This window comes from Chaetodon trifascialis, chromosome 1 (assembly GCF_039877785.1).
Source record: "Chaetodon trifascialis isolate fChaTrf1 chromosome 1, fChaTrf1.hap1, whole genome shotgun sequence".
Classification (NCBI taxonomy): Eukaryota; Metazoa; Chordata; class Actinopteri; order Chaetodontiformes; family Chaetodontidae; genus Chaetodon; species Chaetodon trifascialis.
Window position 1 is genome coordinate 31,802,928 of NC_092056.1, and position 26,342 is coordinate 31,829,269.

At 39.7% G+C, this 26,342-nt stretch overlaps 1 protein-coding gene across 4 annotated transcripts in view; it reads right to left on the reverse strand.

Annotated features, from left to right (window-relative positions):
- The window catches only part of efl1 (elongation factor like GTPase 1), a 115,367-nt gene that overhangs the window by 32,976 nt on the left and 56,049 nt on the right, over positions 1–26,342 (reverse strand). For all 4 annotated transcript variants that reach the window (XM_070973294.1, XM_070973238.1, XM_070973468.1 and 1 more), the window contains exon 16: positions 504–635. In XM_070973294.1, the coding sequence (XP_070829395.1) occupies positions 504–635 (132 nt within the window). The remainder of the gene's footprint in view (positions 1–503; positions 636–26,342) is intronic.

The following is a 26,342-nucleotide window of genomic DNA, read 5'->3' on the forward strand; positions in this document are numbered from 1 at the left end:
TAAATTAAAAAAATCATTTGCACAAAGCAAGCCTATCCACTTTTCCATGTTGATAACAGTATTAAAATGATAATTCAAGGGACATTTAGAATAGATAAAAGTGTGCGATTAATTTGCGATTAATTACAAGTTAACTATGACATTCATGAGATTAATCGTGATAAAATATTTTCATCGATTGACAGCACTAATTACTATGTTTTCTTTCTCAATGCCCGATGGTACATCAGGAGTGCTTTACATTAAACCACTTGTGTCTTATTGTTTAAAGTTACACTTTTACTCGACGGTCTACATATTTGGTACATATTTGGTAAAATTAAACTTTAGCATGTTGAAACATTGACTGTTCCACAGGAGACCATCACATGTCATATGGACACAGTGTGAAAGGTATTGACCTCTTCAAATATATCTAATAATAATTGTCAGTGTGGTGATGAATGATGATGAATAATGTAAATTCCTGAACAAACTAGGTGTGTGTGCTTTCCAAGACGTACTTGGATGTTTGGGTTCTATGGCAACCCGCACGATGGGTGTGGCCTCAAAGTTGAGCGGGGTGAAGGGTGAGCAGGCAGGGGAGGTTGACAGAGTGGCTGACTTCAAGACACAATCCTCCAGACCTCCGATGCCTAAGAGAAGGACAACAACAGATAACAACAAACAATATTACAGCAGGGTTAAGATATGACCAGGGTTGGAAAGAAATGAATGAGGAGAAAAGAGCAAAACAACAAAAGAATCGTTAGTTTCTGTTTTGGTGCCACCAGCAGTCACTGGAAGAATATGCTAATTTGTTGAGGTAGCAAAATTACTTGTATAAGTATTTGTATGTGTTTGATAAAACATTTTTGATGAAAGAGATAAACATGTTCAATACTCTCTGATTTAGTTTTGCCATTTAATCATTGATAAAAAGTTGAAATATTGCTCTAAGCCAATGCCTATAACCTCCTGACTACCAGTAGTTCAAATTTGTAAACTTGAATATCTCCCAACCACTGCATACTACTGAATTAACTCCTTTCGCTATCTACAGAGGACATTTAGGGCTTTTCAATGATACCCAATGTGAAGGGGTGGGGCTTTGGCACCGTTCTCTTTCTCATTAAGGAAAATGGCATCCATCAGTACAAGCGCATTTTATGGGAAGAGGAAAAGTAAGTGCATAATAACTTTTATTGAGCAAATTTTGGCTTGAAATGTTGTTGGCATATTTTAGATAAGTCTCTTAACAACACATTAAAACATTGAAATATTTTAACTGTATTTTTGCATAGCATTAAAGTGTTTAAAAAGTATCCAGAAAAAAAAAAAAACTTTAACCCCCCCCCCCCCCCCAGCACAAGTTTTCAGTATTCTAATTACCTTACAAAGATTGGGGAATTATTGTTTTATTTTCATTTGCATGTCTAACCAAACATGATTTTGCAATTGATGAACATGATGACCGTGTTTATTGCTGAAGAATTAATGAATGCACTATATATCTCTCGACATACTTAGACTTAGACTGCTTCTTTATTGATCCCAATTTGGGAAATTATTTTGTTGCAGTAGCAATTAAACATACAGACGGAACACAGAATGTATACAAGAATTGCTTAAAAAAGTAAAAAAAGTCAATAAAAAATACAAACAGTAGTAATAATAAAAATATAACTAAGTAAAACTAAATACATAGTTACATTATATGTGTTATAATGTATAATAATAATAATAATAATAATAATAATAATAATAATAGTAATAACCTAATAAAAATACAATATAACCAAGTATATAAACAAGTATTTACAGCAAAAATTGTGCAGTTTCATTAAAATGTAAACCTTAGACTGTCTGTACATATGCTTCTGCTGTACATCTATTTTATCACCCTTTTCCTTCAGGACCACAACAGAAATGAACCTTAGAGCTTTTTGTGTTATTCTGACTATAGTTCTTTTTTTTCTTATGGCTTGCATTCACACATGCTGGAATTTTAAACACAAGTCAAAAACTAAAACAATCAATCCATCAGACTGTTAAGTGGAACAACACTGGTAAGATTTGACTCCCACTACAAAGATCCTGCTAACTGGGCAGTTAGATTTGCTGCTGGGTAACAGCTATGCCGATTTTGAGGAACCTAGTGTGGGTAGTGGGTAATGTTACTCAAAAAAAAAGAAAAAAGAATATGGTGAGAACATCCTGAGATTTACTTGGAAAAGGGATGAGAACCATCAGCTAGAAAGAGACTGAGGCTTCTGTTCGCAGATTCTTATCCAGCCTTTAACACCATCTGCCAGCTCCACAGTGGTGCAGTTAAGATGCTCTCACATATCAAGCTAAATCTGAATGTTGTAGGCAGAGTACTGCACTTGTTTATTTACAGATCTCAGTATGTTTCCACTGTTCTTTCCACAGCTCTGTATGAAGAGCAATGCATGTACACTCAACAAAAACTTAAACCCAACACTTGTTTTTGCTCCCATTTTTTAGTGCACAGACTTTTCTATGCACACAAAAGACCAATTTCTTTCAAATGTTGAGCAAATGTGTTAAAGTCCACAAGCACCAATCCTTTGCTAAGATAATCCATCCACCTGACAGGTGTGGCCTATCAATATGCTGATTTAACAGTATGATTATTGCACAGGTGTGCCCTTGGCTGGTCACAATAAAAGGTCAACGAGAGCCATTGAATGTTCAGTTCACTACCATAAACTTCATCCAATGTCATTTTGGGAATTTGGCAGTACATCAAACTGGCCTCACAACTGCACACCAACGTCTAACTACACCAGCACAGACCATCCACATCCAGAGTCTTTACCAGCAAGATGGCCTGAGACCAGCCATCCGGACAGCTTCAACAGTTTGTACATAAATGGAGGATACACCAAATAGGTTTTTGCTGAAAGTTGCAAATACTTTTAAATATATACTGTATATCTGCGGATTTCTTTTACATTTATTTAAACATGAGATATATGTGTGTGCATCAAAAATACATTTGTGAACCTTATTTTTCATATGTGGATATGTTTTACATTTATATACTATAACTAGTTTCGTGTGAATTAGAAAATACTTACGTAGAAAGAGTCAGTTACATATATAAATCCTGGAATACATTTGTGACTCCTTCGGTGTGCATTCAGTAATACTGACACTGATCTGACTCAGATATCAGATGTACAGTAAGTCATGATAAAGATGGTGAAAGACCTTGGCAATTAGGCACAAGCAACCAACTCTCAAGTTTCAAATGCTGGGTCACTTCAATCATTAGCATTCAGAGACTCCAAACACTTTGACTCCCAATGCGTTTATCAGCACTTGTAAACTGACATGCAGTTTTCTTGGATGACTCTTTGACTTCAAGTGAGTCTCAAATGTCTTCTGACTTCAGTTCAATGTGTTTTAGTTACGCATTTTCCACTGATGATATACTCTACACACCAAGTTTATTAGGTACACCTAATACTATGCAGTTACAGGTGTTCCTGTTAATTAGCCTACCTTCACTGATATAAATGGGGTAGACAAAACAATCGAAACACCTGTCAGTACAATGCAATACAATTCCACAGCACCACAAACTGCAGCCTCCAAAAACACCATGCAGTTGAATCAACACATCTCTAAAACAAGCACAAGTGCTTAACGTATTCCAAGACTGGATATTTTGGTGGAAAACACATGAATACATTGTTAGTCAATGTTTCCCTTCAGAATATGTATACTTGGTAACAGCTCCTGAACTTGCTGTTGAAGGTTCCAGGCCTTTTAGTTGATACAAGAAAAAGGAGGTTGACTTTGTTTAAACTGCTGATCTGCTTTGTTTAAACTGCTGATCTGTTCAGAATGTTGAGTCTCATCCAGCCCACCATAATTGGTGGACAATTATTCGCTATTTTTAATATTTTGAATTTTTCTGGCCATTTGTTGATTAATGACAAAAGGGACTCAAAGCACCACAAATTTATGTGAACACATATGTTGTCAATAGAATTGAAACATTGTTTATTTAAAGGGGACTTTTAGACCTGGAACCTACAACTGCTAAATCCTAGATTATCTCCTCAGACTTAAGAAAGCACCTTCCAGAGCTGCACACGATTTTGAAAATTGGTGGGATGCTGGCTTAATTCACTGCTCATATGTCACATTTATTTGGAATTTGAGGTGATTATGGGCATCTTGCCCATAGTTTAATAACAATTATTTTGAAAAATGTGAACATTGTGATGCATCATTTTTTAATCATTAACTGACAACTGATGGCTAACATTTTAAAAATCCACAGGAATGTGCACCCGTACCGTGTATGTACATTTAGTTTGCTTTTTTTTTTTTTTTTTTTATCTTTCTGAGCAGTTTAAATCATACAGACTTGCTCCAAATTGTATGCTGGTAAGAACAGAGAATACATTTTTAAAACCTTTACACAAATCCATTAACAAGCATTAGACAAGTATGGGTGGGAGGGAATTAGAACCATGTCCTACACAACTCATAGCATGTGTACAAAGCTCTCAGATTAATACTGCCATACATTCAGCACTATTAGAGAACAGACTTTTCTACTAAATTGAGGGGACAATTCATTAAAAGAGCTGAAGTGCTGTTCTGCACATCACAACAGATAATGTCATATAAGAAGAGATCACAAGAGAGGACCACATGTATTGAAAGTATGCTTGTGAAGTCGGCGGAAGTCGAGTGCAGAGGTCCACTGTCCTGATCTGGCACCCGTCAACCCCCAGTTAGAGCATTTATGGACGATCTCACAGTAACCACAACATCAGTGCCTGGATGCAGATGGCTTCTCCAAGGTCTTTAACGGCTCATTACATGGGCAAAAATGAGCTTCAAGCCTGCCAAGTCCAGGTCCTTGGTCTTGAAGAAAGGAAAAGTGACTGACCGGTTCCGCTTCACCCTTGGAGACACTCAGATCCCATCAGAAAAGCCAGTGAAGAGTCTGGGCAAGCTCTTCACTGGCAACCTGAAGGACACCACTGCACGGCAAGGCACCAGCGATGACCTCGACAGGTGGCTCTCAGCGGTGGACAGGTCTGGGCTTCCTGGGAAGTTCAAGGCCTGGATGTACCAGCATGGCATCCTGCCTCGTCTCCTCTGGCCGCTGCTAGTCTATGAAGTCCCACTCACCATTGTGGAGGGCTTTGAGAGGAAGATCAGCCGGCTCCTTCGCAGGTGGTTGGTTCTGCCACGGAGCTTAAGCAGTATTGCACTCTTAGGGCACAACACCAAGCTACAGCTGCGGTTCAGCAGTCTGACAGAGGTGTTCAAGGTCTCCCGAACCAGAGAAGCCCTGCTCTACAGAGATTCAGCCGACACCATGGTCTCTTCAGCAGGGGTAGAGGTTAGAACGGGATGGAAGTGGCGCGCCCAGGATGCAGTGGAAAGGGCGGAGGCAAGGTTGTGACACAGTGTCTTGGTGGACACAGTGGGGACTGGATGGGCCGGGCTGGGTAGCAACCCAAAACCTAGCTACAGCAAGGCCAGCGTAAAGGAGAAGCGGAAGCTGATCCAGGAAGAAGTAGGATGGTGGGCATGTCCAGGCAGGGGGCCTGGACAAAGTGGGAGCATTCAGCAGGCTGTAAAATCACCTGGGCTGATCTTTGGAAGATGGAGCAACACCACTTCAAGTTTTTAGTCCAGTCAGTGTACAATGTTCTCCCGAGCCCGGCCAACCTGTTCACCTGGGGCCTGGTGGATTCACCAGCTTGCCAACTGTGCCTGAAAAGGGGATCTCTAGAGCACATCCTCAGCTGCTGCTCAAAGGCCTTGGGGGATGGAAGGTACTGCTGGCGCCATGAACAAGTGCTGCGGACAGTAGCAGACACTATCTGCACTGGCATCAGTAACAGCAAGCGGCTTCACCCCACCAAGCATACCATCACCTTGCAAGACCCGAAACACCCTATGACCCCGGTTACATCACTGAAGATATGTCCAGGTTGCGCCACTAGGTGTATCTCAGTACAACGTAACATGCAAGCATAAATAAAAATGCAAAGCATAAATAACGGCATACAGATATTACATCTATGAAGACATGGTTAGTGTTTCAGTGAAAGAAAGAAAAGAAAAACAATAAAATCAAGACAGAAATTGTCCAATTAGCCACACAAACGTGGTGTCTAAAAGATAGTGTGAGAAGGTAATATAATTACAAATAGAAAATTAAACTTCTAGAGCAATGTTGTATTTAATCTAACATCATATTCCTTATAACCACCCACACCCACCCACACACACACACTTAAGAAAATTGTCCCATTTCAGAGAAAAATTCCCTGCACACTGACAAAAGTAGAGGAGGCTCATGAGACGAAAATGAGTATATTCAGTCACACAACAGGAAAAACCTGCAGCATGAATAAAGACTTCACAAAAAAGAGTGCATTAGCTGCTCATCTGGTGGACTGAATTACAGTATACCAGTAAAACAAGCAGACCTGTTAAAACATATGTTCTGGAAAACAAGTGTCATATGATGAAATCATATGAAGTCACCTGTTGCTAGATGTTCTGAGGAAGCTGGTCATCCAGTCTCAGCACTTTCATTCTGTGCCTTCCAGCAACTCACAAACCAAAGGATCACGTTGATCAAAAATTACTTAGATTGAAAAGCAAATGGGTTTTCCTTTCGAGAACAACACATCAAGAGGGTCTTAATGAGGCCTTGTCTTTAACTTTTCTGTAATGGTTTACTGCTGTGGATCTAGTAATCTGGATATCATCAGTTTTTGTATGAAATGGTATGATTGATTTTGGCTAAATACATTTGAATAATATCTTTTGAAAAGCTGGATTTCAAAAGTGCAAATCTTTTTACATTTTTTCTCCATACTTAAGGAAAACAAAAACAAGAAATTAAAGAACTGAGAGATGACAATAATGTGTTTCCCACTGGTTGACAGTAAAGAGCAATTCACAGCAGCAGCTTCTCACATGACACACCCCATTAAACATGCTGGTGGGCTGAACGTCAACAAAAAAGGATACTGCAGTTGTGTTTTTTCCCAGCAGTAAGTTTTACCACATGCACTTCCAAGATCTACGCACCTTGGCTGCTACACCTTGACTAAGCTATTTGACACACCTAGTATTGGTGCCAACAGTGGCACTTCAACTGCCATGTGGCCAGTGTGAATTACATCACATATTGGTTTCAGGGAAGGAAGGGCGTGAGGGTGGAGTCATCTAGAGGCTGGGGGTACCAACATCTGACATTCTTCATCTCATTATGAAAGTCACTTTTCCATCAAAAAAAATGAAACCAATAACAAAGAGATGTTTCCACATTTTCATCACATCTTTTCCTGAGCAACTAAAGTTTCTTGTCAGGGAGGCAACAGCAGCAGCCAAGATAAAAGAAGAAAGACACACGGTGCGACAGAGTCCAGGAGCTATTAAACTGCAAGGGGCATGACTCCTAGTCACTGGCCTGTGAAAGTCTTCAGCCTAAAAAAGCAATGGGTCAGACATACCCAACATGACATTTTAAAAAAACAGTAGCCAAGGCCCTTGTTAGGTGAACTTAAAGTATACTTTTTATAAACTAAAAATGGGCCAATTTAGTCCCAAGAAGTATTGAAAAAGTACACTTAGAAGTATACTACTAGTACATTGATATTAGTATACTTGTTGCATGAAGTATACTTGTGAAAAATATACTTATGCTTTACTTAAGTATACTTGGTAAAATGAACTTGAAGTATACTTCTTTTTGGTAAGGGTAATCCCAAACTGAGCCATTACCCAAAACAGGGCCACAAATGAACTGATGGATTACCAGGCCCATGCATCCATCCCTGATACTCAAAAAAGCACGGGCAGATGAAAATGTGGAAATGCTTCACAAAATCATCCTTCTGTGAAATAATGAGTTCATATCAATCATAACACTGTCAACAATTTAACCAGGACAGTTATTGGCTGAGCCCAATTCCAAACTCGAGCCTCAAATAAAGGATTTAAGCCAAACTCTGGTCCAATGAGAATCTGTTTTGGCACCCCCTACTGGCTATCAGGGACAACAGCAACAGGTTGAGGTTAACCCTCATCTGGACATTTGGTTCCAATAAAAACACAACAGACACACACATGTTTTTTTTTACACAAGGTAGATAAGGACAGAAGAGATGAAATGAATGGCCTGTTATGGTTGACTTCAAATACCTGTTTTTATGATTAAAAAGTCATGTTCTAAATTAACTAAAGATAATTCTGAATTTCTATTACTTTCATCTCCACAACTCTTTCTCCCCTTTCCCTCTTTTGTTTTTAACTCATCTCACCTCTCTCTCACCATTGTAGCTGTGTGACTGCAGAAAAATACTGGTCTCATAATATTACAGAACTGCCTTGCCATCTAGGAATCTCTTTTGAACCAAATATGCCTTTACTCATTATTAAGATTAGATTGGCACCAACAACACATGCTGATGGTCAGAAATAGGTCATTCTCAAACTGAAGCATTGTCACTATTCAGGTCTCCATTCAGGATTCAGGATTAATCAATCAATTCTTAGACCAAATATGGAAAGACTTATTTCCACCTTTGTTTGACAGATACTCGACTCACAGTATCTCACACACATGCATGATCTTGGTTTTGAACAAAAATGTGTGGCTTAGTGTACAGAGCATAAACAGAAGGACACACAAGGCTGAGAGCTGGCTGACTGCTAGAGCAGATGCAGGACATTGTTGGCTGCCTCCCATGTAACTTGACACTGTAATTACCCTAAGGTGACTCCATCCCTATTGGCCTTCCAAGCCAACAAAGAACAACATGACTGAAAGAGAGAGAGTGAGGAAAAAAATGAACTCAGAGGACCTCGATCAACCCACAGCCGCTGCTGCAGCCACACAGCAGACTTGATTTGAAGGGAGACGCATAGCGGCAGAGCTGCAGCTAAAACGACTCTCAGCAGGTCATAACAAAGCATCCTTTGAATGTGTGTCACTGGAAAACAAGCGTACACACACTCACCAGCTCCCACACATGCTTTAATCTGGCTGACTTGGAGGAAAGCGTGGCCAGAGGCAGCTGTGCCATAACTCCTGCACTAAAGGGATATTTCAATTTGTCAGAAACAAAACAGGTTTTTCAGGGATCTCAACTTTATTATTAACATTATTACCTCGTGCAAAGGCTAAATCTGAGGTCCACAACACACTGGCAGCACACAACGGGCCTCATTCACAAACATTTTATTTTTCTCGAATATTTGCTCTGAAAAATGAACAAGCGCTGACACCCATGCACCAACATCTGAACTGTTCATCTGAAACGTGTGAACATCTTAGTGAATTAACATTGCCCTCAAGTTTGCATAAGTGTTCCAGGCAAGTCTTCCTATATACAGTACAGTAAGAGCAGTCCTTGGTGCCTACCTGTGGAAGATGGTGTAACAAGCTTATTTTGAAAGGCTTCTTATTAAGAGAATTTAGTTCAAGAGTTAAAAGGCTGATAAACGTGCACTTTTGATTGACCATACTGCTTGAATGCATACAAGGACCTTCACATTAATATGCACATGCATACACGCATGGACATGCACACACAAACACACATACACACAAATACACACAAACACACACACACACATACACACACACACACACACACACACACACACACACACACACACACACACACACACACACACACACACACACACACACACACACCCCGAGGGCCAAGCCTGGTTATGTCTGACTGCAGAGCTCAGGATGACTCAAGCCTGAAGATATTTCCTCCAACCACAAGCACAATTGGCTGTGACTCTGGTTATATAAAGATGATATTTTTTCCCATCCTCTTTATGTCCCCCCTGCATCCCCCCTCATCCTCCATTAAAACTGGCTTCCAACACACACAAAGGAATGAGGGAGAGGCGAGGTGATGAAAATGGAGAGGAGGTATGAAGTGAGGCAGAAAGAGATGCAGGGGCATGTACAAAAAACTTGTCTTGAGCTCGTCTGTCTGTTGTTTTCACTGTAACTTTATGGACATACAGTACAATATACTGAGGCCAAACAATTTGAGTGAGCACAGAAGAAATTTCAGCACTACAGGCACGGATTTTTAAGAGCAGAATTAGATTTGTGCATGAGGGAGGGCAGAATTGTGAGTGTAGCAGATGATTTAGGTATGTAAGAATAGTTGTGTAACAACATTTGAGCCAGTGACACAGATTCTCACGTGAATAATGATTGAAGCTGCTTGCACTTTGAGAGCATACTCAAACTGAGAGCAGTGTCACCACTTCAAGTTTGACCTGGAAGTGAAGGGTCGCCCTGTTAGACTGTCTCCTTGACTATCAAAAATACAAGCTGTCATTCTTTCAACAACCAGATGAAGATAAAGACCGGTATTAGGTGTCCGTACTTTCTTAAAAATTGAAATTGAAGCTAAACAATCTCAACCCAAAGACAATTTAGCCTCAGGGGACAATGGCCAATGTTTCAAAGCATCTGGAGTGGCCAACAGATATCCAGATAACAGATAATGGATATTCAAGCCAAGCCTTCCTCTTCAATGAGCCAGTCATTGTTTACAGTCCAATTAGCAAGAGACACGAGACACGAATACAACATTTCTACTAATATCTATAAATGGATATCTGCGTATGAATGTAGACACATTTTAAAAAGCTAACAATAAACTCAGTCATCATCAGATGACAGCTGATGGGTTCCTAGATTATATTCCTAGATTATACTGTATTGCACTGTGTCAGGCAATGTGGTCTACCTCTTTTGCTCTCCTCTCAAGCGGAATACGACTGAGCAATTTTTTCATGATCATCATGAAAAACATCCATCCATCCATCCATCCATCCATCCATTTTTTATACCACCTACCCCTTTTGGGGTTGCGGGGGGCTGGAGCCTATCCCAGCTTCAACGGGCGAGAGGCGGAGTACACCCTGAACCGGTCGCCAGCCGACTGCAGGGCAACATGTAAAGACAGACAACCATTCACGCTCACCAATTTAGAGTCACCAGTCAACCTAATGAGCATGTTTTTGGTCTGTGGGAGGAAGCCGGAGTATCCGGGGAGAACCCACGCATGCACGGGAAGAACATGCAAACTTCACACAGAAAGGCCCCGTCCGGGGATCGAACTGACAACCTTCTTGCTGTGAGGCACACACTCAGTCACAAACAGACTACAAATGAAAACTAGAATGCTTCTGATATCAAATCTTGTGCCTTGTCTACAAATTAGATGTTTAATGAAGTGTGTTGTGCAGTCCACACAAGGACACTGACAGTTTAACAACCTGAATTATGGATTACATCAACTTTGGTGTTGAAAACACTGTGCCTACTAGAAAGGTACAGTGTTTCCCAAATAACAAACCCTTCTTCTTTTAAATGAGAGGGTCTCTATAGATCAGGGGACAAAAATGGGCTGAGGGGGTGCAAAGGAAGCTAAAAACAGAGAGAATGATAGGCAAGGACAGCTACAGGAGGAAGCTGGAGCAGCGCCTTCATACGACAGTCCAACGACAGAGAGGTTTTGAGAGGCATCTTCTACAAAACGCACTTTAGACACAACACTAACAGCTGTCACATCCAGAAGATCTCCAATGATACAGCCATCATTGTAGATGTATCACAGGGGAACAAACTGGAATACAGGGAGGTCATCACCAACTTTGTCAACTGGTGTGGACTAAATCACCTGCACATAAACGCCAGCAAGACAAAGGAGATAGTGATCGACTTCTGCAGTAATGTGCCCCAGATTACACTGGTGAACACCCAAGGTTTGGACATTGAGAATGTGAACCAGTACAAACACCTGGGTGTTCACCTCAACCACAAACTAGACTGGACAAACAACACAGATGTCCTGTACAGGAAGGGGCAAAGTCATCTCCATCTGCAAAGAAGACTGAGGAATATGTAGAACACTGTTAAAAACATTTTATGGCATCTGTACAGTTTTCTACGCAGTGGTCTGCTGGGCCTGTGGGAGCTCTGAGAGGGGCAGGAAAAGACTAAACAAACTGGTCAGGAGAGCTGGCTCTGTCCTGGACTGCCCTCTGGATACCATTGAGGAGGTGGGTGACAGGAGGATGTTACCCAAACTGACAACCCATTCCACCCCCTGCATGAGATAGTAAGCAGCTATTTCAGTAACAGACTGCTGCATCCACTGTGTGAGATAGAACACTACCGCGGGTCCTTCATCCAACCACTGTCAGACTGTTAAATTCCAGCATCATGTAATGTAGCACTGTGCTGGTGTTTCCCATTTCAACATCAGAATCAGAAAAAGCTTTATTGCCAAGTACGATTTTACACATACAAGGAATTTGTTTCGTTGATGTTGGTGCATGACAATCTTCTAAAAATAACTATTAAAAAGTAAAAAATATAACAATATAAATATAAATACACCGTCCGTTTTTTTCGAATGTTCACAAATGTGCAAATCCAAGAGAGGAAATCCAAGCTGAGCGTTAATGTAACACGTAGAGTTATGGCAATGTCAATGAGACAAGTAGAGGCAGAGGCGGAGTGTGAAAGGTGTCGGGGGGTTCCGGGCCTTGTTAATAAGGCTGACAGCAGACAGGAAGAAACTGTTCTTGTGGCGTGAGGTTTTGGTCCTGATGGACCGCAGCCTCCTGCCAGAGGGGAGTGTCTCGAAGAGTTTATGTCCAGGGTGGGAGGGATCAGCCACAATCTTTCCTGCACGCCTCAGTGTCCTGGAGGTGTACAGGTCCTGAAGAGACTGGAGATTGCAGTCAATCACCTTCTCTGCAGTCTGAATGACATGCTGCAGTCTGCCCTTGTCCTTGGCAGTGGCAGCAGTGTACCAGATGGTGATGGAGGAGCTGAGGATGGACTCAATAATGGCTGTGTAGAAGTGCACCATCATTGTCTTTGACAGAACTTCTTCAGCTGCCGTAGGAAGTACATCCTCTGCTGTGCTTTCTTGATGAGGGAGCTGATGTTCGGCTCCCACTTGAGGTCCTGGGAGATGATAGTTCCAACATTACAAACCTACTGTTTTTTTGTTGTTGTTTTTTTCACTACGGTTATTTATGCTGATATATGTTCACATCCACTACATCTTGTGCATTTTGTTTGACTGTGTTGTGTCTTTTTTCAACTGTGCAGTAGTAGAAACACTGTACAAACACTTCATTATACTTTTAGCTGACTCATCCAATTCAATGTTCTTTTTTATGCAACACTATTTCTCAAGCGCAATTCAACATATGGCATTGGTAGATTATACATAAAAAGGGCAACAGGCTTTATCTGTACATAATGTACAAAGACATAGCTGATTTTTTATTTTTTATCCTGTATCCTTTTTATCTTTGATCCTTCTACACCACTGTTTTGCCTATTTTTTACTACTTGTTGGCAATAACAATTTTATTTCCCTGGCATTGAATCAATAGTTTTATCTTATCTTATCTTGAGTAAATCAAATCAAATTGTTGGCAAATTATCTGGAGTTATTATGGAAGAGAAAGCTTGACAGTCAAACTGGTCATAGTGGCTTTGTTAACTTTGTATTAACTTCTACTTTAAAATGTGATTTTCTGAACCAGATGTAAGGTTCTACTTTTTTATGACTAATTTTACAAGAGAAAATAATAATTATTATAAAAATATTAATGAATGAGGCACACTGACACTTCTGACCAGAATGCTGCACTCAGGAATCTGGAGTCTGAAAAATTTTTAATGCATTTATTGATTAGTCGTTGGAAAGAAAATTATTTGGCAAACATTTTTAAAACTTATAAATTGTTGCAGATATTTTCTGAAATATATTCAGTGTATTCTCAAATGTGAGGGTTTGCTCATACATATACTCACAAACACACATACACATGTATAAGAAAATTGTATATGATCTATGAAATGATATATGATGATGGTAAATTGAACATTTTGGGATTTTGGACTCTCAATTTTATGCCCTGGGATTTTTTTTTTTTTCTTTCAATAGATGTAACAATTAAAACAATAATCTGCAGATTAATCAATAATGAAAATGTGAAGGTTTTTTCATTGAAACAGTTCACACATAGACCTAATAAAACATGGAGGTAGTCTCCAAAACGTCACCCAGAGCCATTGTGAAGCTCAGTGACAGCAACTCCAGCCATCGCCATTTTGGCAATGCCTGATTCTGCTAAACTTGTTGTTACAAACAGGTAAATTAGCTACACAGATCAAAACTGTTTTGCGCCAGGCTGTGAAGGTGTTTGTTTCTGCTGTAAGGGCATTTCAATACGAGGGTCTATGGTGAGTGGCTTGCTTTTGCACCCTCAACTGGCCATTTGAGGAACTGCAGTTTTTGGCACTTCTGCATTGGCACAGTTTCCAGCCCTGGAGGTTGCCACTTGGCTCACGCAGGCTATTGTTGTAACACAAGCACAAAAGGTAATTGAATAAGGCAAGAGATGTTTGGTTGTTGAAAACGCTTACAAGTTTCTCCAGTGTAGTACCAGAGCCCAGCCATATGGATGCTAGGGAGCACTGCTCCCTGTTTCCCGGTGTTTTGACTGGATCTATTTGATTCCCTCATTAGTGCCTGACAGAGATTCAGACTCGGACTGTTACAAATGAAAAAGTGGGACTCACTTTGTCCCCTATACATGCATGTAATGGAGGATGTCGGACCGTTCTTCTCAGGACGCACCACAGAGTCAGAGGTATGGCATGAAAAAAAAAGGGAAAAAAATCAAGACGTGCTGTAGCAGTGGAAAAACAGCAGACTGAAAAGCAATAAATACGATGTGGAGCTGGAGATTGTTAAATGTTCTGTGTGGATAGTGTTTTATTAAGTACAAGGCCAGAGCCTTGGAAATGTGCTCCTTTTTAACATCCTATGGAATTTCCCTTGCACTGGAAAGTCCCACTTAAGCTTCAGAGAGCCAAGTGTGTGTGTGTGTGTGTGTGTGTGTGTGTGTGTGTGTGTGTGTGTGTGCACGCGCATGTAACCTAGTTGTGAGGACACAGTATTATGAATGCACTGGCAGTAGTGGGGGAGCTGCACCACTGGCCAAAATAAGATATATATTACTCGTGCTGGGCAATATGGCTGAAAACGATATCAGAATCACATTAAATTTGAATACTTCACAGGAAACAATTTATGCCATTTCTGTTTAATACGTATTGTTCTCAAATAAAGAGACCAGTTTGCCACATCATAAAAAAACTTTTGTGGAAGAAACACAGTTTGAAATAATTTAATAATTACAGCATTTGCTTAAATACTGTGGAAAATTACACTGAATCAGACCGTTTTCTACAATTCAGTAAGTGGCATCCCAAAAGTCAAATAAACTGAAAGACCAAAGTTCCTCTCCTTACAGCAGTCAATGCTAATCCTGCTGTGCAGATGACCAAAACATTACATTTTACTGAGAAAAAATCCTGCAATAATGACTGGTCAGGTTTTATAGACCAGGACTTCACATTGCTGCGTCTCCCCATTTGATGAGAGTATGTGTGCATGTGTATGTGTACATGTGTGTCTGTGTGCAAATGAGGGGATAAACTCGGCCAGCAGACTTTTAGGTTTGGGCAGTCTGGGTTAAAAAAATATCTAACTGTGAATAGCCAAGTGAACTTTTTTTTTTTTTTTTTTTTTAAAACAAGATTAATTCTATATTTTCATCTTTTACATTTTAAAAATAAAAATAAAAAGGGCCCAAAGCAAAAGCTTGGGCACCCTGCATGATCAGTACCTATTGGTATTAGTACTACTTTGGCAAGTATCACAACTTGTGAAGGCTTTTTGTATCCAAGTCTTTCAATTCCTGTTTGGGGGATTTTTGCCCATTCTTCCTGCAAAAGACCTCTAGTTCTGTGACACTTTAGGACCATCTTGCATGCACTGCACTTCTGAGGTCTATCCACAGATTTTTAATGATGTTTAGGTCGGGGGACTGTGAAGGCCACGCCAAAATCTTCAGCTTGTGACTCTTGAGGTAGTCCATCCTCAGCGTTGTTCTTTTTACCGATGGTGTGGTATCTGCTTCCAGAATTTCTTGCTATCTAATCTAATCCATTTTTACCTCTACCAGTGAAATGTTCCCCTGCCACTGACTGCAACACAAGTCCAAAGCATGATCCACCTCCCTACTTGACAATTGGGGAGGTGTTCTTTTCATGAAATTTGGCACCCTTTTTTCTCTAAACATACTTTTGGTCATTGCAGTCAAAAAGTTCTATTTTAACTTCATCAGTCCACAGAACTTGTTTTCAAAATGCATAAGGGAGAGCAGTTCTCTCGGACGGTTTTCTTGGTATTCGTGACGGCATCTTGACCTCCACTGTGCATGCTAACTGTCCTGTCATATATTCCATTAAGAACTGAGGAAACAGCTACCTGAGAACTGTTCACTAAATTCTTATGGCATTCTCTTGCTTTGTATCTCCTGTTATGTCAGTAGGTGGTAGTACTTAGCTGTGATTCCTCTGGGGACTGGAGTTTGAAGGTAATGTTGTTGTTCCAACTCATTAAGCAAACTGCTGAGTATCACTGTGAGGGGTGCTCATGCACATTTATGTATGTACAGAAATATAAATGGTTGCTAACAATAGCAAACTGGTATAAATTACAAAGCCACAGCACACAAATGCTTGTATAATGTGTTGTGATGACAAAGCTATAGTCATAAGGAGTGAAACTGTGATCTGACATGGACAGTGCAGCATGTAGGAATGTTCATTGGAATTGTTCATTGGTTATGCTTGATATCTGTCAAGCTGAACAGACTAAACATATTTTGTTATAAAGCAAACTGTTGCTGAAAAGCAACAGCGAACATTTTTTCACTGCTGTTTCTAAATTTTCCAACTGTGTGTTAGCATAATCTGGTTACCACAATCGAGACCTGTAACACATGAATAATTACTGGGTTAGTGGGTGACACTAAGGCTCTTTTGGTCGGGTCAGTGTACTAATTATTAGCAGAGCATCTCTGTGTTTTCAATCATTGTCAATCATTGTTAAGGAACGCTTGCTCCCAAGGAATGATTTTGGCAAATGCAAGAATCAAGTAAAGCGATTTGGAAGCCTCTGAAAAAGGCATCCGTTCATGTGCTAACTTGCTGGTTGCACAACAATACCTGTTTCCTAACATAATTTAGACTGCTAATATTGAGTAAAGATTAGCTATTAAGCCAAACTGGGCAGATCTGATGAATGCTAGAATATCTACTTACAGTTTCCACTGGATCTCATACCAATGCAGCACTAGCAGCTAAATGAAAAATGTCTCATTTTCTGCGACAATACAGTAGCTCAACCCAGTGTCTTCTTCTAGGCTATTCCTCTCAAGATGTGATTGCTAGACTCACCAACTGAGGTAATGATTCAAAATATGATAGTTAAAATACTTGTTTACTGCTCTAACATAAAAATGAAACCAACAGACGATATAGACAATTATGTTAACAATTACATAAGTACTGATTAAAAATCATGACATCAGTTCATATGGCAGTATACATTCTAGGTGTCAGACTAGATCTAATACACACTGGAACTCAGCACTTCAGTCACTCAGGCATTTAGAAAATTCAAATGTTGCAGCAATACTATTGACCAAAACTGTGATCTCATTTAAAATTTAAATGGGTTGCACTGGATGTGTCACCATTCTATGATGGACTAAATGATGGACTAAACAATGTTTTTTTTCTTATTTCAACTGTCAATAACCTGTATTTTTCTAACAACAATGTATCAAATGACAATATGAAAAAAATGTGACAATGCAAAAGAACCAGAGATAAACCCTCAGAATTAGCACCTGAATATGCAGCTACAGATCTTTATACTGAGTTTCAACCACTTGTTTAGCTGTTCAGCCCACAGTTTTAATGTTTAATGTTTCAGTTCACTCACTGCTCTCATAGCATTGTTTTAACACTGTAGTATTTAGCAAAAAAACCCTAAAATGTTTAAAAGTTAAAGCTTTTTGTTAATTTACACAGTCATAACATAGATTTTTTTTACTCTTTTTTTTTTTACATTTTCCTTTTTGCCCTCCGTAACGAATGCCTGATGACTGAAATGTTCAGATCCTGTCTTCACACCAATGAAAGACAGTACTGGATCAGGACTAGTTCTACTAATGCCCTCAAGAAAAATACAACGTGTATCTCTGACTACACATTGTCAATAATAGTCTGACAGTAAAGCGCAAAAACACAACTTCCATACTTGCTTTTCCAACATTCCAACTATAGGACTCACCTGCCTGAGTGTGAGAGTGTGTGTGTGTGTGTGTGTGTGTGTGTGTGTGTGTGTGTGTGTGTGTGTGTGTGTGTGTGTGTGGCCTGTGTTTAGGTAAAAGTGTTGTGTGGGCTACATGATGGCACTCTGAAAGGCTGTAACTGTCTGTCTGGACACCTTCCTCATGATTCATCCAAGGTCTGCGTACATTCACTGAACATGTGCCTGTGTGTGTGTGTGTCTGTATGTGTGTGTGACTGAGAGGGTAAGGGGGCTAGTAGTGTGATGCATGAGCAATTACCAAAACAGTCCATACATTCAAACTGCAGTGATCGCTGCTTTTTAAAAGCTGGGGGTCTGACGAATGAACACAAAGACAAATACATTACCTCTCAATCCCCCATGATTCAGGGTCCAAACAGGCCAAATTGCTGAGAGCCCTGCTTTGTAACTTGAGCTCTGATAAATGACTCACCTGTAAAGTAGTTACAGTTGAGGACATTTTTTATCGTCACACAAAACAGAAGCCACAACCTTCTGGTCAGAGCAACGAACCAGACCATCTGGTGTATATGGGTGTTTTTACATCTGCATCAAGTCAGACACACTTTCAACGACGCAGTCCCAACAGTTACATTCCACACAATCAAAGGTCTGTTGCAGCCATCGCAACCACAAAATAAGCAAGTTTGGTTCACTCAACAAAATAAAAAAAAAAAACAACTGAACCACCTGGACTCCGTCTCCTCCACTGCCAGTCTGTCACACCTGCAAGTGCAAACTGTTGTATAATACTAAGGTCAGTATCTCGACAACACAATACAAGAACAATGCTGGTCCTTATTTCCATGTCTTCTACAATGATCATCAGCTGGAGAGATTGCGGACTTTTTGCCTAGGACATACAACTTTAACCATAAATCTTTTTTGTCATGACACAGTGTTAAGATAGCATGACAACGGGTTTATCCCAAATCTCTTAAATTGCATCCACGTTTCCTTCACTTGCATCTTAGTCCCTCTGACCAAAGCCGACACTCAGGAATCAACCTCACATGTGACTGGATGCAACTGATCATACATGATGTAAAAAGTGTTTCTTGCTGACTGACAGACTCTTCTACTCCCTATGACTAATTGTATCTGCAATAAAAGTTAATGGCAGAAATAACAGATTGTGAAAAGAAATATCATAAATGAAAAAGTTTCTTTTGCAGTTCAGACCTACAACTAACTGATTTGTGACTAGATGGTGAATAAGAATACTTACATAAAACTTGAGAGTGATATAGATGAGGTTACTCTGTTATCTCTCCTCACTCTAGTACAAAACTTCAGTGATGTGATGTATCAGTTTATTTCTGCTCAGCTGCATGATCAAATCAGCAACTGATATCCAAAAAAGGGTTGTGTAAGCAGATAAAAGACTTGAATCTGATCTGTTTACACAGGTACTATGAGTTGGCTCTGTATTCATAATGCTGATTAGGGTGAAAGCTTGGCCTTGTTGCAATCTAAACCTGAATCTGATTGTGAAATGACAATGGTAGATCGTACATGGGCAGAGCGTTTTAGTGTGTATTAAAGGTGCAATGTTTAAGATAAGAGCAGAATTAAAACATTCAAACAATGATCGAACAATATCAACTGAATATGAAGCGGTAACAATTCTGATTGTAGGAAAGACGTCTATGCACTGTGTTGCAGAGATTTCTGATGTAGTATGCTAACCAGCAAGCTGCAGCCCATCAATCTCATTGTAACTGCTCTGGTCTGATGTAATGAAGGCCACGCATCATACAGACGTCTTTTAGATTTTATTTTATCCCCAATCAGCCGACACCGTGAAAACTACAAAAATAGAAGACATACAAACATTTCAATACACGACTTTAACAAAAAGTGTCTCTAACTAGACTGATCCAAACACAAGCCGATCAAGCCAAACTCAGTCATTAGACGGGTCCAATACGTAAACCCACGACAACAGCGTATTAAACTGTCCACATGAAACACTTTAACAAATGATACCAACAAATATGAAACAAATCAACTTTAAAGTCACATTTACCGTGTGCGCCTCTCAGACCATGCAGAATAAATTTGTTTGTAGGTCACGTTTCCTCTCTAGCAATGTTGGCGTCTCCCTCTGCAGCCGTATTGCATGACCCACAATCCAACAGGTGAGACCCTTAACTAAACTGAGGTCATGTGACTTGTTTCATTCATCAAATACACATTGCAAAAAATAGCATAACATTTTAAACCAAACATCAATTTTTAAAATTACACATCTTCAAAGTTTCCTTTCTAAACATCTTATTTACTGTGCTTTTAATTAATTTAAATGACCACATGAATTCAAATATATACAAAATGACGACAGAAAATACCAACAAACTTTAAAACAGAAATCACAACAATAACTGTCCCCTGGACAGTTACACTCCCACCAAATTACTGTGATTTATAATACCTTATAAAAACATTCAATAAATCCAGTGATTTCCAGTCAGACACCCAGTGTTTTATACCTCTCAAGTCAAACTGATACCTTGAAGGTTTTACACAGGCAAGTAACTTGAGATTGACTTAACACCTTTTAGTTGTTTTCCACAAGCACAACTAATTTATGAATAGGACGTTCAAGTATGGATGCAATAGTTATCCCGAATTTTCGGTTTCCCATTTGTACTGTAGCTTTTGAATTGAAATATATACGAAATGACGACAGAAAATACCAACAAACTTTAAAACAGAAATCACAACAATAACTGTCCCCTGGACAGTTACACTCATCATACCACTGTGTACCTGAAGAGGTGATAGTCAGAGACTGACCTCCTGTAGTTTCAGCAGGTAGATGTATGCGAGTTGGCTACATTTCACAGGTTCTCTTAGCTTTGTTAGTACATAATACATAAACAAAATCAACTCACAAAATGTCATGAAGGGAAATATTCTTACGGCTATTTTTCTTATTAAACAGAAAAATCCAACTGCACGCCTTCTGAATTCAAGTTTATCTTTTTTAACAAACTAAGACGAGCTTAATTGCCTTCATTGTTCAAGTTAACTCAGAGTATAACACTTTATTCCAACTTCCACTGTCCACTGTTACAACAATCACAAACTCTGGTTTGGTGTTAGATGTGAAAATATTCTGGCTCTAGACGCTGCTTTTCCACACTGGTGATGATCAACCTTCTTCTCACTGCCCTCCCGGTTCTTGGCTTTCTTGCCCCAGTCTGCCATGCCCTCATTGTCCCCAGAGTCAGAGTCCTGGTCGGAGCCTCTGTAAATCACCTCAGAACTGTTTTCCCTGTCGCACACTGGTCGCCTCCGGTCTCGAAGGCTTTGCTCAGTCCAGATCCCCCCTGTGTTCACTGGAAGGCTACCAACAACCCCCCAGTGCTCCAAGCTCTTGGTCAGGGCAGACTCCAGTTAGCTCATAGAGCCATTAGCTGCACGGCTAGCTGAGCTAACTAGTTAACAGCAGCTAGATAGCCAAAGATAGCTACAGCAAAGAGTAGCAGTTACTGGTTACTCTGGTAATATGCTGCTCTTTGTTTGTCTGGAGCAACCTAGCAAGTTTTTACGCATCCTTTCAAGGCAGGGACAGCCTGTGAATGCTTGTGTATTGCCAGTGTGTTGAATGTACATCCGTTACTTATTACATAGCTGCAGTTCTTTCCAGTCTTTCCACTGGATCTAGTTTCACTTTACAACAGTATGTACAATCCCTCGATGAAAAGCCACAGTGCTCCACAGACCAGCATGCTAAAACACACAGGGATGGGCCTTATAACTAGTTTGACCTTACAGAAGGCTGACTGTGCTGTTGACCTACACTGTTTAGGCTAAACATGGGTTGCCTGTTTACACCCTCTCCTTCTAAGACCACTCCATAAAAAAAAAGTTAGTGAAAGGGCCAAAGATTTAGATATTGGTCAACTGAAGTATGTACCTATGTACTATATTTAGTTGTGGTGCTAGTTTAGGGGAGCAAGAACAGACAGGTTGGTCTGTGTAAGATGCAGACAGCTTAAGGGAGGTGTGTGAATCTGAAGCCTCATTCTTCATTTAAAGAAACAGAGATGATGGAGATGAAAGAGACTCCCCTCACTAAGATCAGTGACTGACTGCAGTAACACATCCCACAACACCATTGCTGGTTGCCAGGGCTGTATACAGTAGTCTCATTAGCCTTCTTTCTGTCCAAATGTATAACGAAGGACAGAGAATCCTCTTTGAAACTGCTGGCCAATGATAAGCATAAATACATTCAGACTATTATTCACATGTGCAATCATGTATGCAAAAACAATGTCAGACACTGCAGTTTTCTCTGGGCCCCTGCCAAATGTGATCAATGATGACATGTTTAGCCATGTGCCATCATTAAAACACTGGCAATCAAAGTGGCGTCCAGCTAATGATGTGGACTGTGTAGATAATCAGCAGACTATCTGAGGAAGACCTGGTCTGATTAGGAGAGACAGCATTCATCCTGCTTCGGATGGAGCAGCTCTCATCTCCAGAAAAAAATAGTATCAAACCAAAACCATGACAACACAGAGTTGAAACCAGGAGGCAGAGCTGCGCTCCAAAATGCTACTCTGCAGTTCCATTAGAGCAGTTACACACCCAAAACTGCAGGGTTAAATGAATTAAATCAAAAGTAAATACATAAAAACTAGATAAAAATTAACAGCAACACTGCAACAGTACAAGAAGACAGGAGAGTTAAATGTGGACTTAAAAATCATGGGCTGCATTCATAAAGATTCCTCATGTAAAGAGTTGTTCTGAGTGATGAAATTCTAAGAAAATTCTTAGAATCATGATGTTTTCTAAGAATCTCCCCTTACACGTGAACATAAAAGTTATTCACAAAACTTCTGAGGTGAAAACTGTTAGGAGTAGGGAGGAGGACTTTGAAGAGTTTCTTAAGCAGGGGACAAAATGGTGGAAACAGAACGAGAACGAGGAAGAAGAAATATTCTCCAAACACTGAATGACAGAGAAAGTTGAGTTAAGTTAATGAAACACTACAGATTAGATCATGCAGGGATAATGTCTGTGGCTGATCTCATTCGAGGTGCGCTGATACCTCCCACGCAATGCAATAACGCTATAATGCCAGAAATGAAAGCGATCATAACACAAAGATATTTGGCAACTGGAAAAATGCAGCAGTACAGCAGGGATGACTTGGGTCAGTCACAATCTTCCATCAGTAGTGATCCCACCAACAATTACAGCGCTTTCACAGCTTCTTATTGTAGCACGGGTCATCTCATCTTGCACTGGATGTCCATACCTTACAGGCTCATGAATGAGCATTCATGGACATGGCAGCTTCGCTGTTGTTGGTGTAATTGATGGGAGAGTTATGTTTATGATAGAGATGTGTCAATTAATGCGTCTAGTTATATAAACTGACCAGAAATCACCTGATTAATTTTCCCCCCTTTAATAGGCCTCTCAAATAGATCATGTACTAAAATTAGCATTATGGCAACAACCATAAGCAATATAACATGTATGCATGTGAACAGATCAACCACGCCTCCTCACTCAGAGACAAGCTTCAGTTCTTTACTTGCTCAGAGTTGCTTTGGGAATTTTCTTATATCAATCCTAAGTTAGGGCTCCTTGTTAGAAATGTTCAGGCTAAGTTAGGAGTTCTCAGTGAGTGTCTGTGAACACGGCCCCAGATCTTGTCATCTAAAGCTGTATTGGTAAATGATTTGATATCAGATTATAATACTGATTTATGTTGTCTCACTGATTCCTGGCTGTGTCATGTCAGCCTAAATGCAACTACTCAGTCATATAATACTGACATTCCTCAAAGGTTGAGGAGGTGGAGTTCCAGCCTGACTGATTCAAGCCTGCTAGTCAAACCTAAACCTAAATTCAATTCTAACCTATTCGAAAGGTTGTCCCGGTCTTTCACACCAATCCTGGAAAATGCTAAAGTGAATCGTTTTTGTTATAGTGCATGGCTCTCCTGGTCTGTATTCAGAATTTATATCTGAAATGGATAATTATTGTTTGTAATTTTAATATTCACAGCCTTACTACTGCGTTTACCTCATTATTAGATTCGATAGGCTTTTGTCAGAGTGTTCATAAACCCAATCACTGTTTTAACCACACCCTTGACCTTCTTCTAGCACATTCACATTCTGAGCATTAAAATTCAACATTTAATAGCCTCTTTACAGAATCCTCTTTTATCTGACCACCATTTAATAATAATAATAATAATAATAATAATAATAATAATAATAATAATAATAATAATAATAATAACAACAACTTTTGAATTCCAATTACCAGACTACATTGCAAAAATTCCTCACTGCATATGACATTCCACTATACTGCCCCTCTAAAAAAGAAAAATAATAAAACACAGGAGCTAAGCTCCATGGTACAGCCCACAGACCCACAAATAAAAGCAAAAACGAGAGGAAATGGCATTCCACTAATATGGAAAAATTTTGTGTAGTCTGGCAAGATAGTGTAAAACATACAGGAAGGCCCTCCACAATGCCAGGGCAGCCCATTACTCATCATTAACAAATGAAAACATGAACAATCCCAGGTTTCTTTTCAGCACTGTAGCCATGCTGACAGAGTCATAACTCTGTTCAACCATGCATTTCAATCGTCCTCAGTAGTAACAAACTCATTAGCGATGAAATTCTAATTATTAGAGACAAAATTCATCACCTGCTCTCAACTGGTACTGATTTATCTTCAAATACAGGGGCCTTAGAAACAGCCATTAAAACAGAAATATATTTAGACTGTTTTTAACAATTTCTTTATCTAAATTATCATCCTGTCTCTTAGACCCCATCCTAATGACACTGCCAAAGAAAGTTAAGAGGTGGAAAAGACATTTCCAGTGCACATTAACTCCTTCCTTAAAGAAAATAATATCTTGAATTTCAGTCAGGCCTCAGAAGCTTTAGCTTTTATTTCAAGCTGACTCAATTGCTGTAATGCACTTTTTAATTGGCCAAAAACCTTGAGAGACTATTAACCAGAAACAAGAGGACACAGAACATTAGTCCAGTTTAAGCTGCTCCGCAATGGCCTCCTGCAACATTTAGAACAGATTTTAAGGTCCTCCTTCTTGTATACAAAGCCCTTAATGGGCTAGAGCCAAGCTCTGTTGCTAACCCCGTTTTCACTATTTGCCTACAAGAACACTGTGATCATCTGCTGCTGGTTTATGCAATCATACATTAAGATATACATATAATATCATAGACTATAGTGACAGTACTCAGATTTCCATTATTATAGCTGTTACTATTATTGTCATTACTGTGCAACTCTCTCATGAGGTAACTTTTATTGTGATGTGGAGCTGTATGAATTGTAGAAATATATTTACAAACGGTTTATGAAGTTTTTCTGCGTCAAGAACGTTTTTTCAGGTGAAATATGAGACAAATGAGAGATGTACTAAGGCTGTGTCATTACCGCAAAAGCCCCCCAAAATATCATTAGAAATAAACTAGTGCTGTCAAAAATATCAATTTCAACTGCATCATTTTTTATCGTGAGATTAACGCTCTTTGTGACCTAGTGAACTTGTAGTTTTTTATAAGCTGTGGCCACTGCTAGTAACGTTACAAAAACTACAGGATCCGGTTGTAAACTGGAAACAAAACAATAGGCACGCCCCACGCACATCTTTGGTCTTGCCTGCTTGTAAAAGAGTAGGCTACCAGTTTGTGTGGATGTCAAACGCAAAACGCCGAAATGGATGCGAACAAGATTCTGAATAGAAAGTTTACTTTCAAAAAGTTGCCAGATGGGTCGACTGACAAGACCAAAGTTATCTGTGTGTATTGTCGGTGTGAACTGAATTATCAATGTAGCACATCCAGTCTGAAATACCACTTGATGGCCAAACACACGGCGAATGTGAATTCTCCACCGCCTCCTTGTCAAAACCAGGCAACAATGAATGGCTTTCAACAGAGACATATTGATGCTATTATGTTCAAAGGAAACTTAAGAAAGGAAAGTTAAAGCCGTGGTTTAACTGCACTA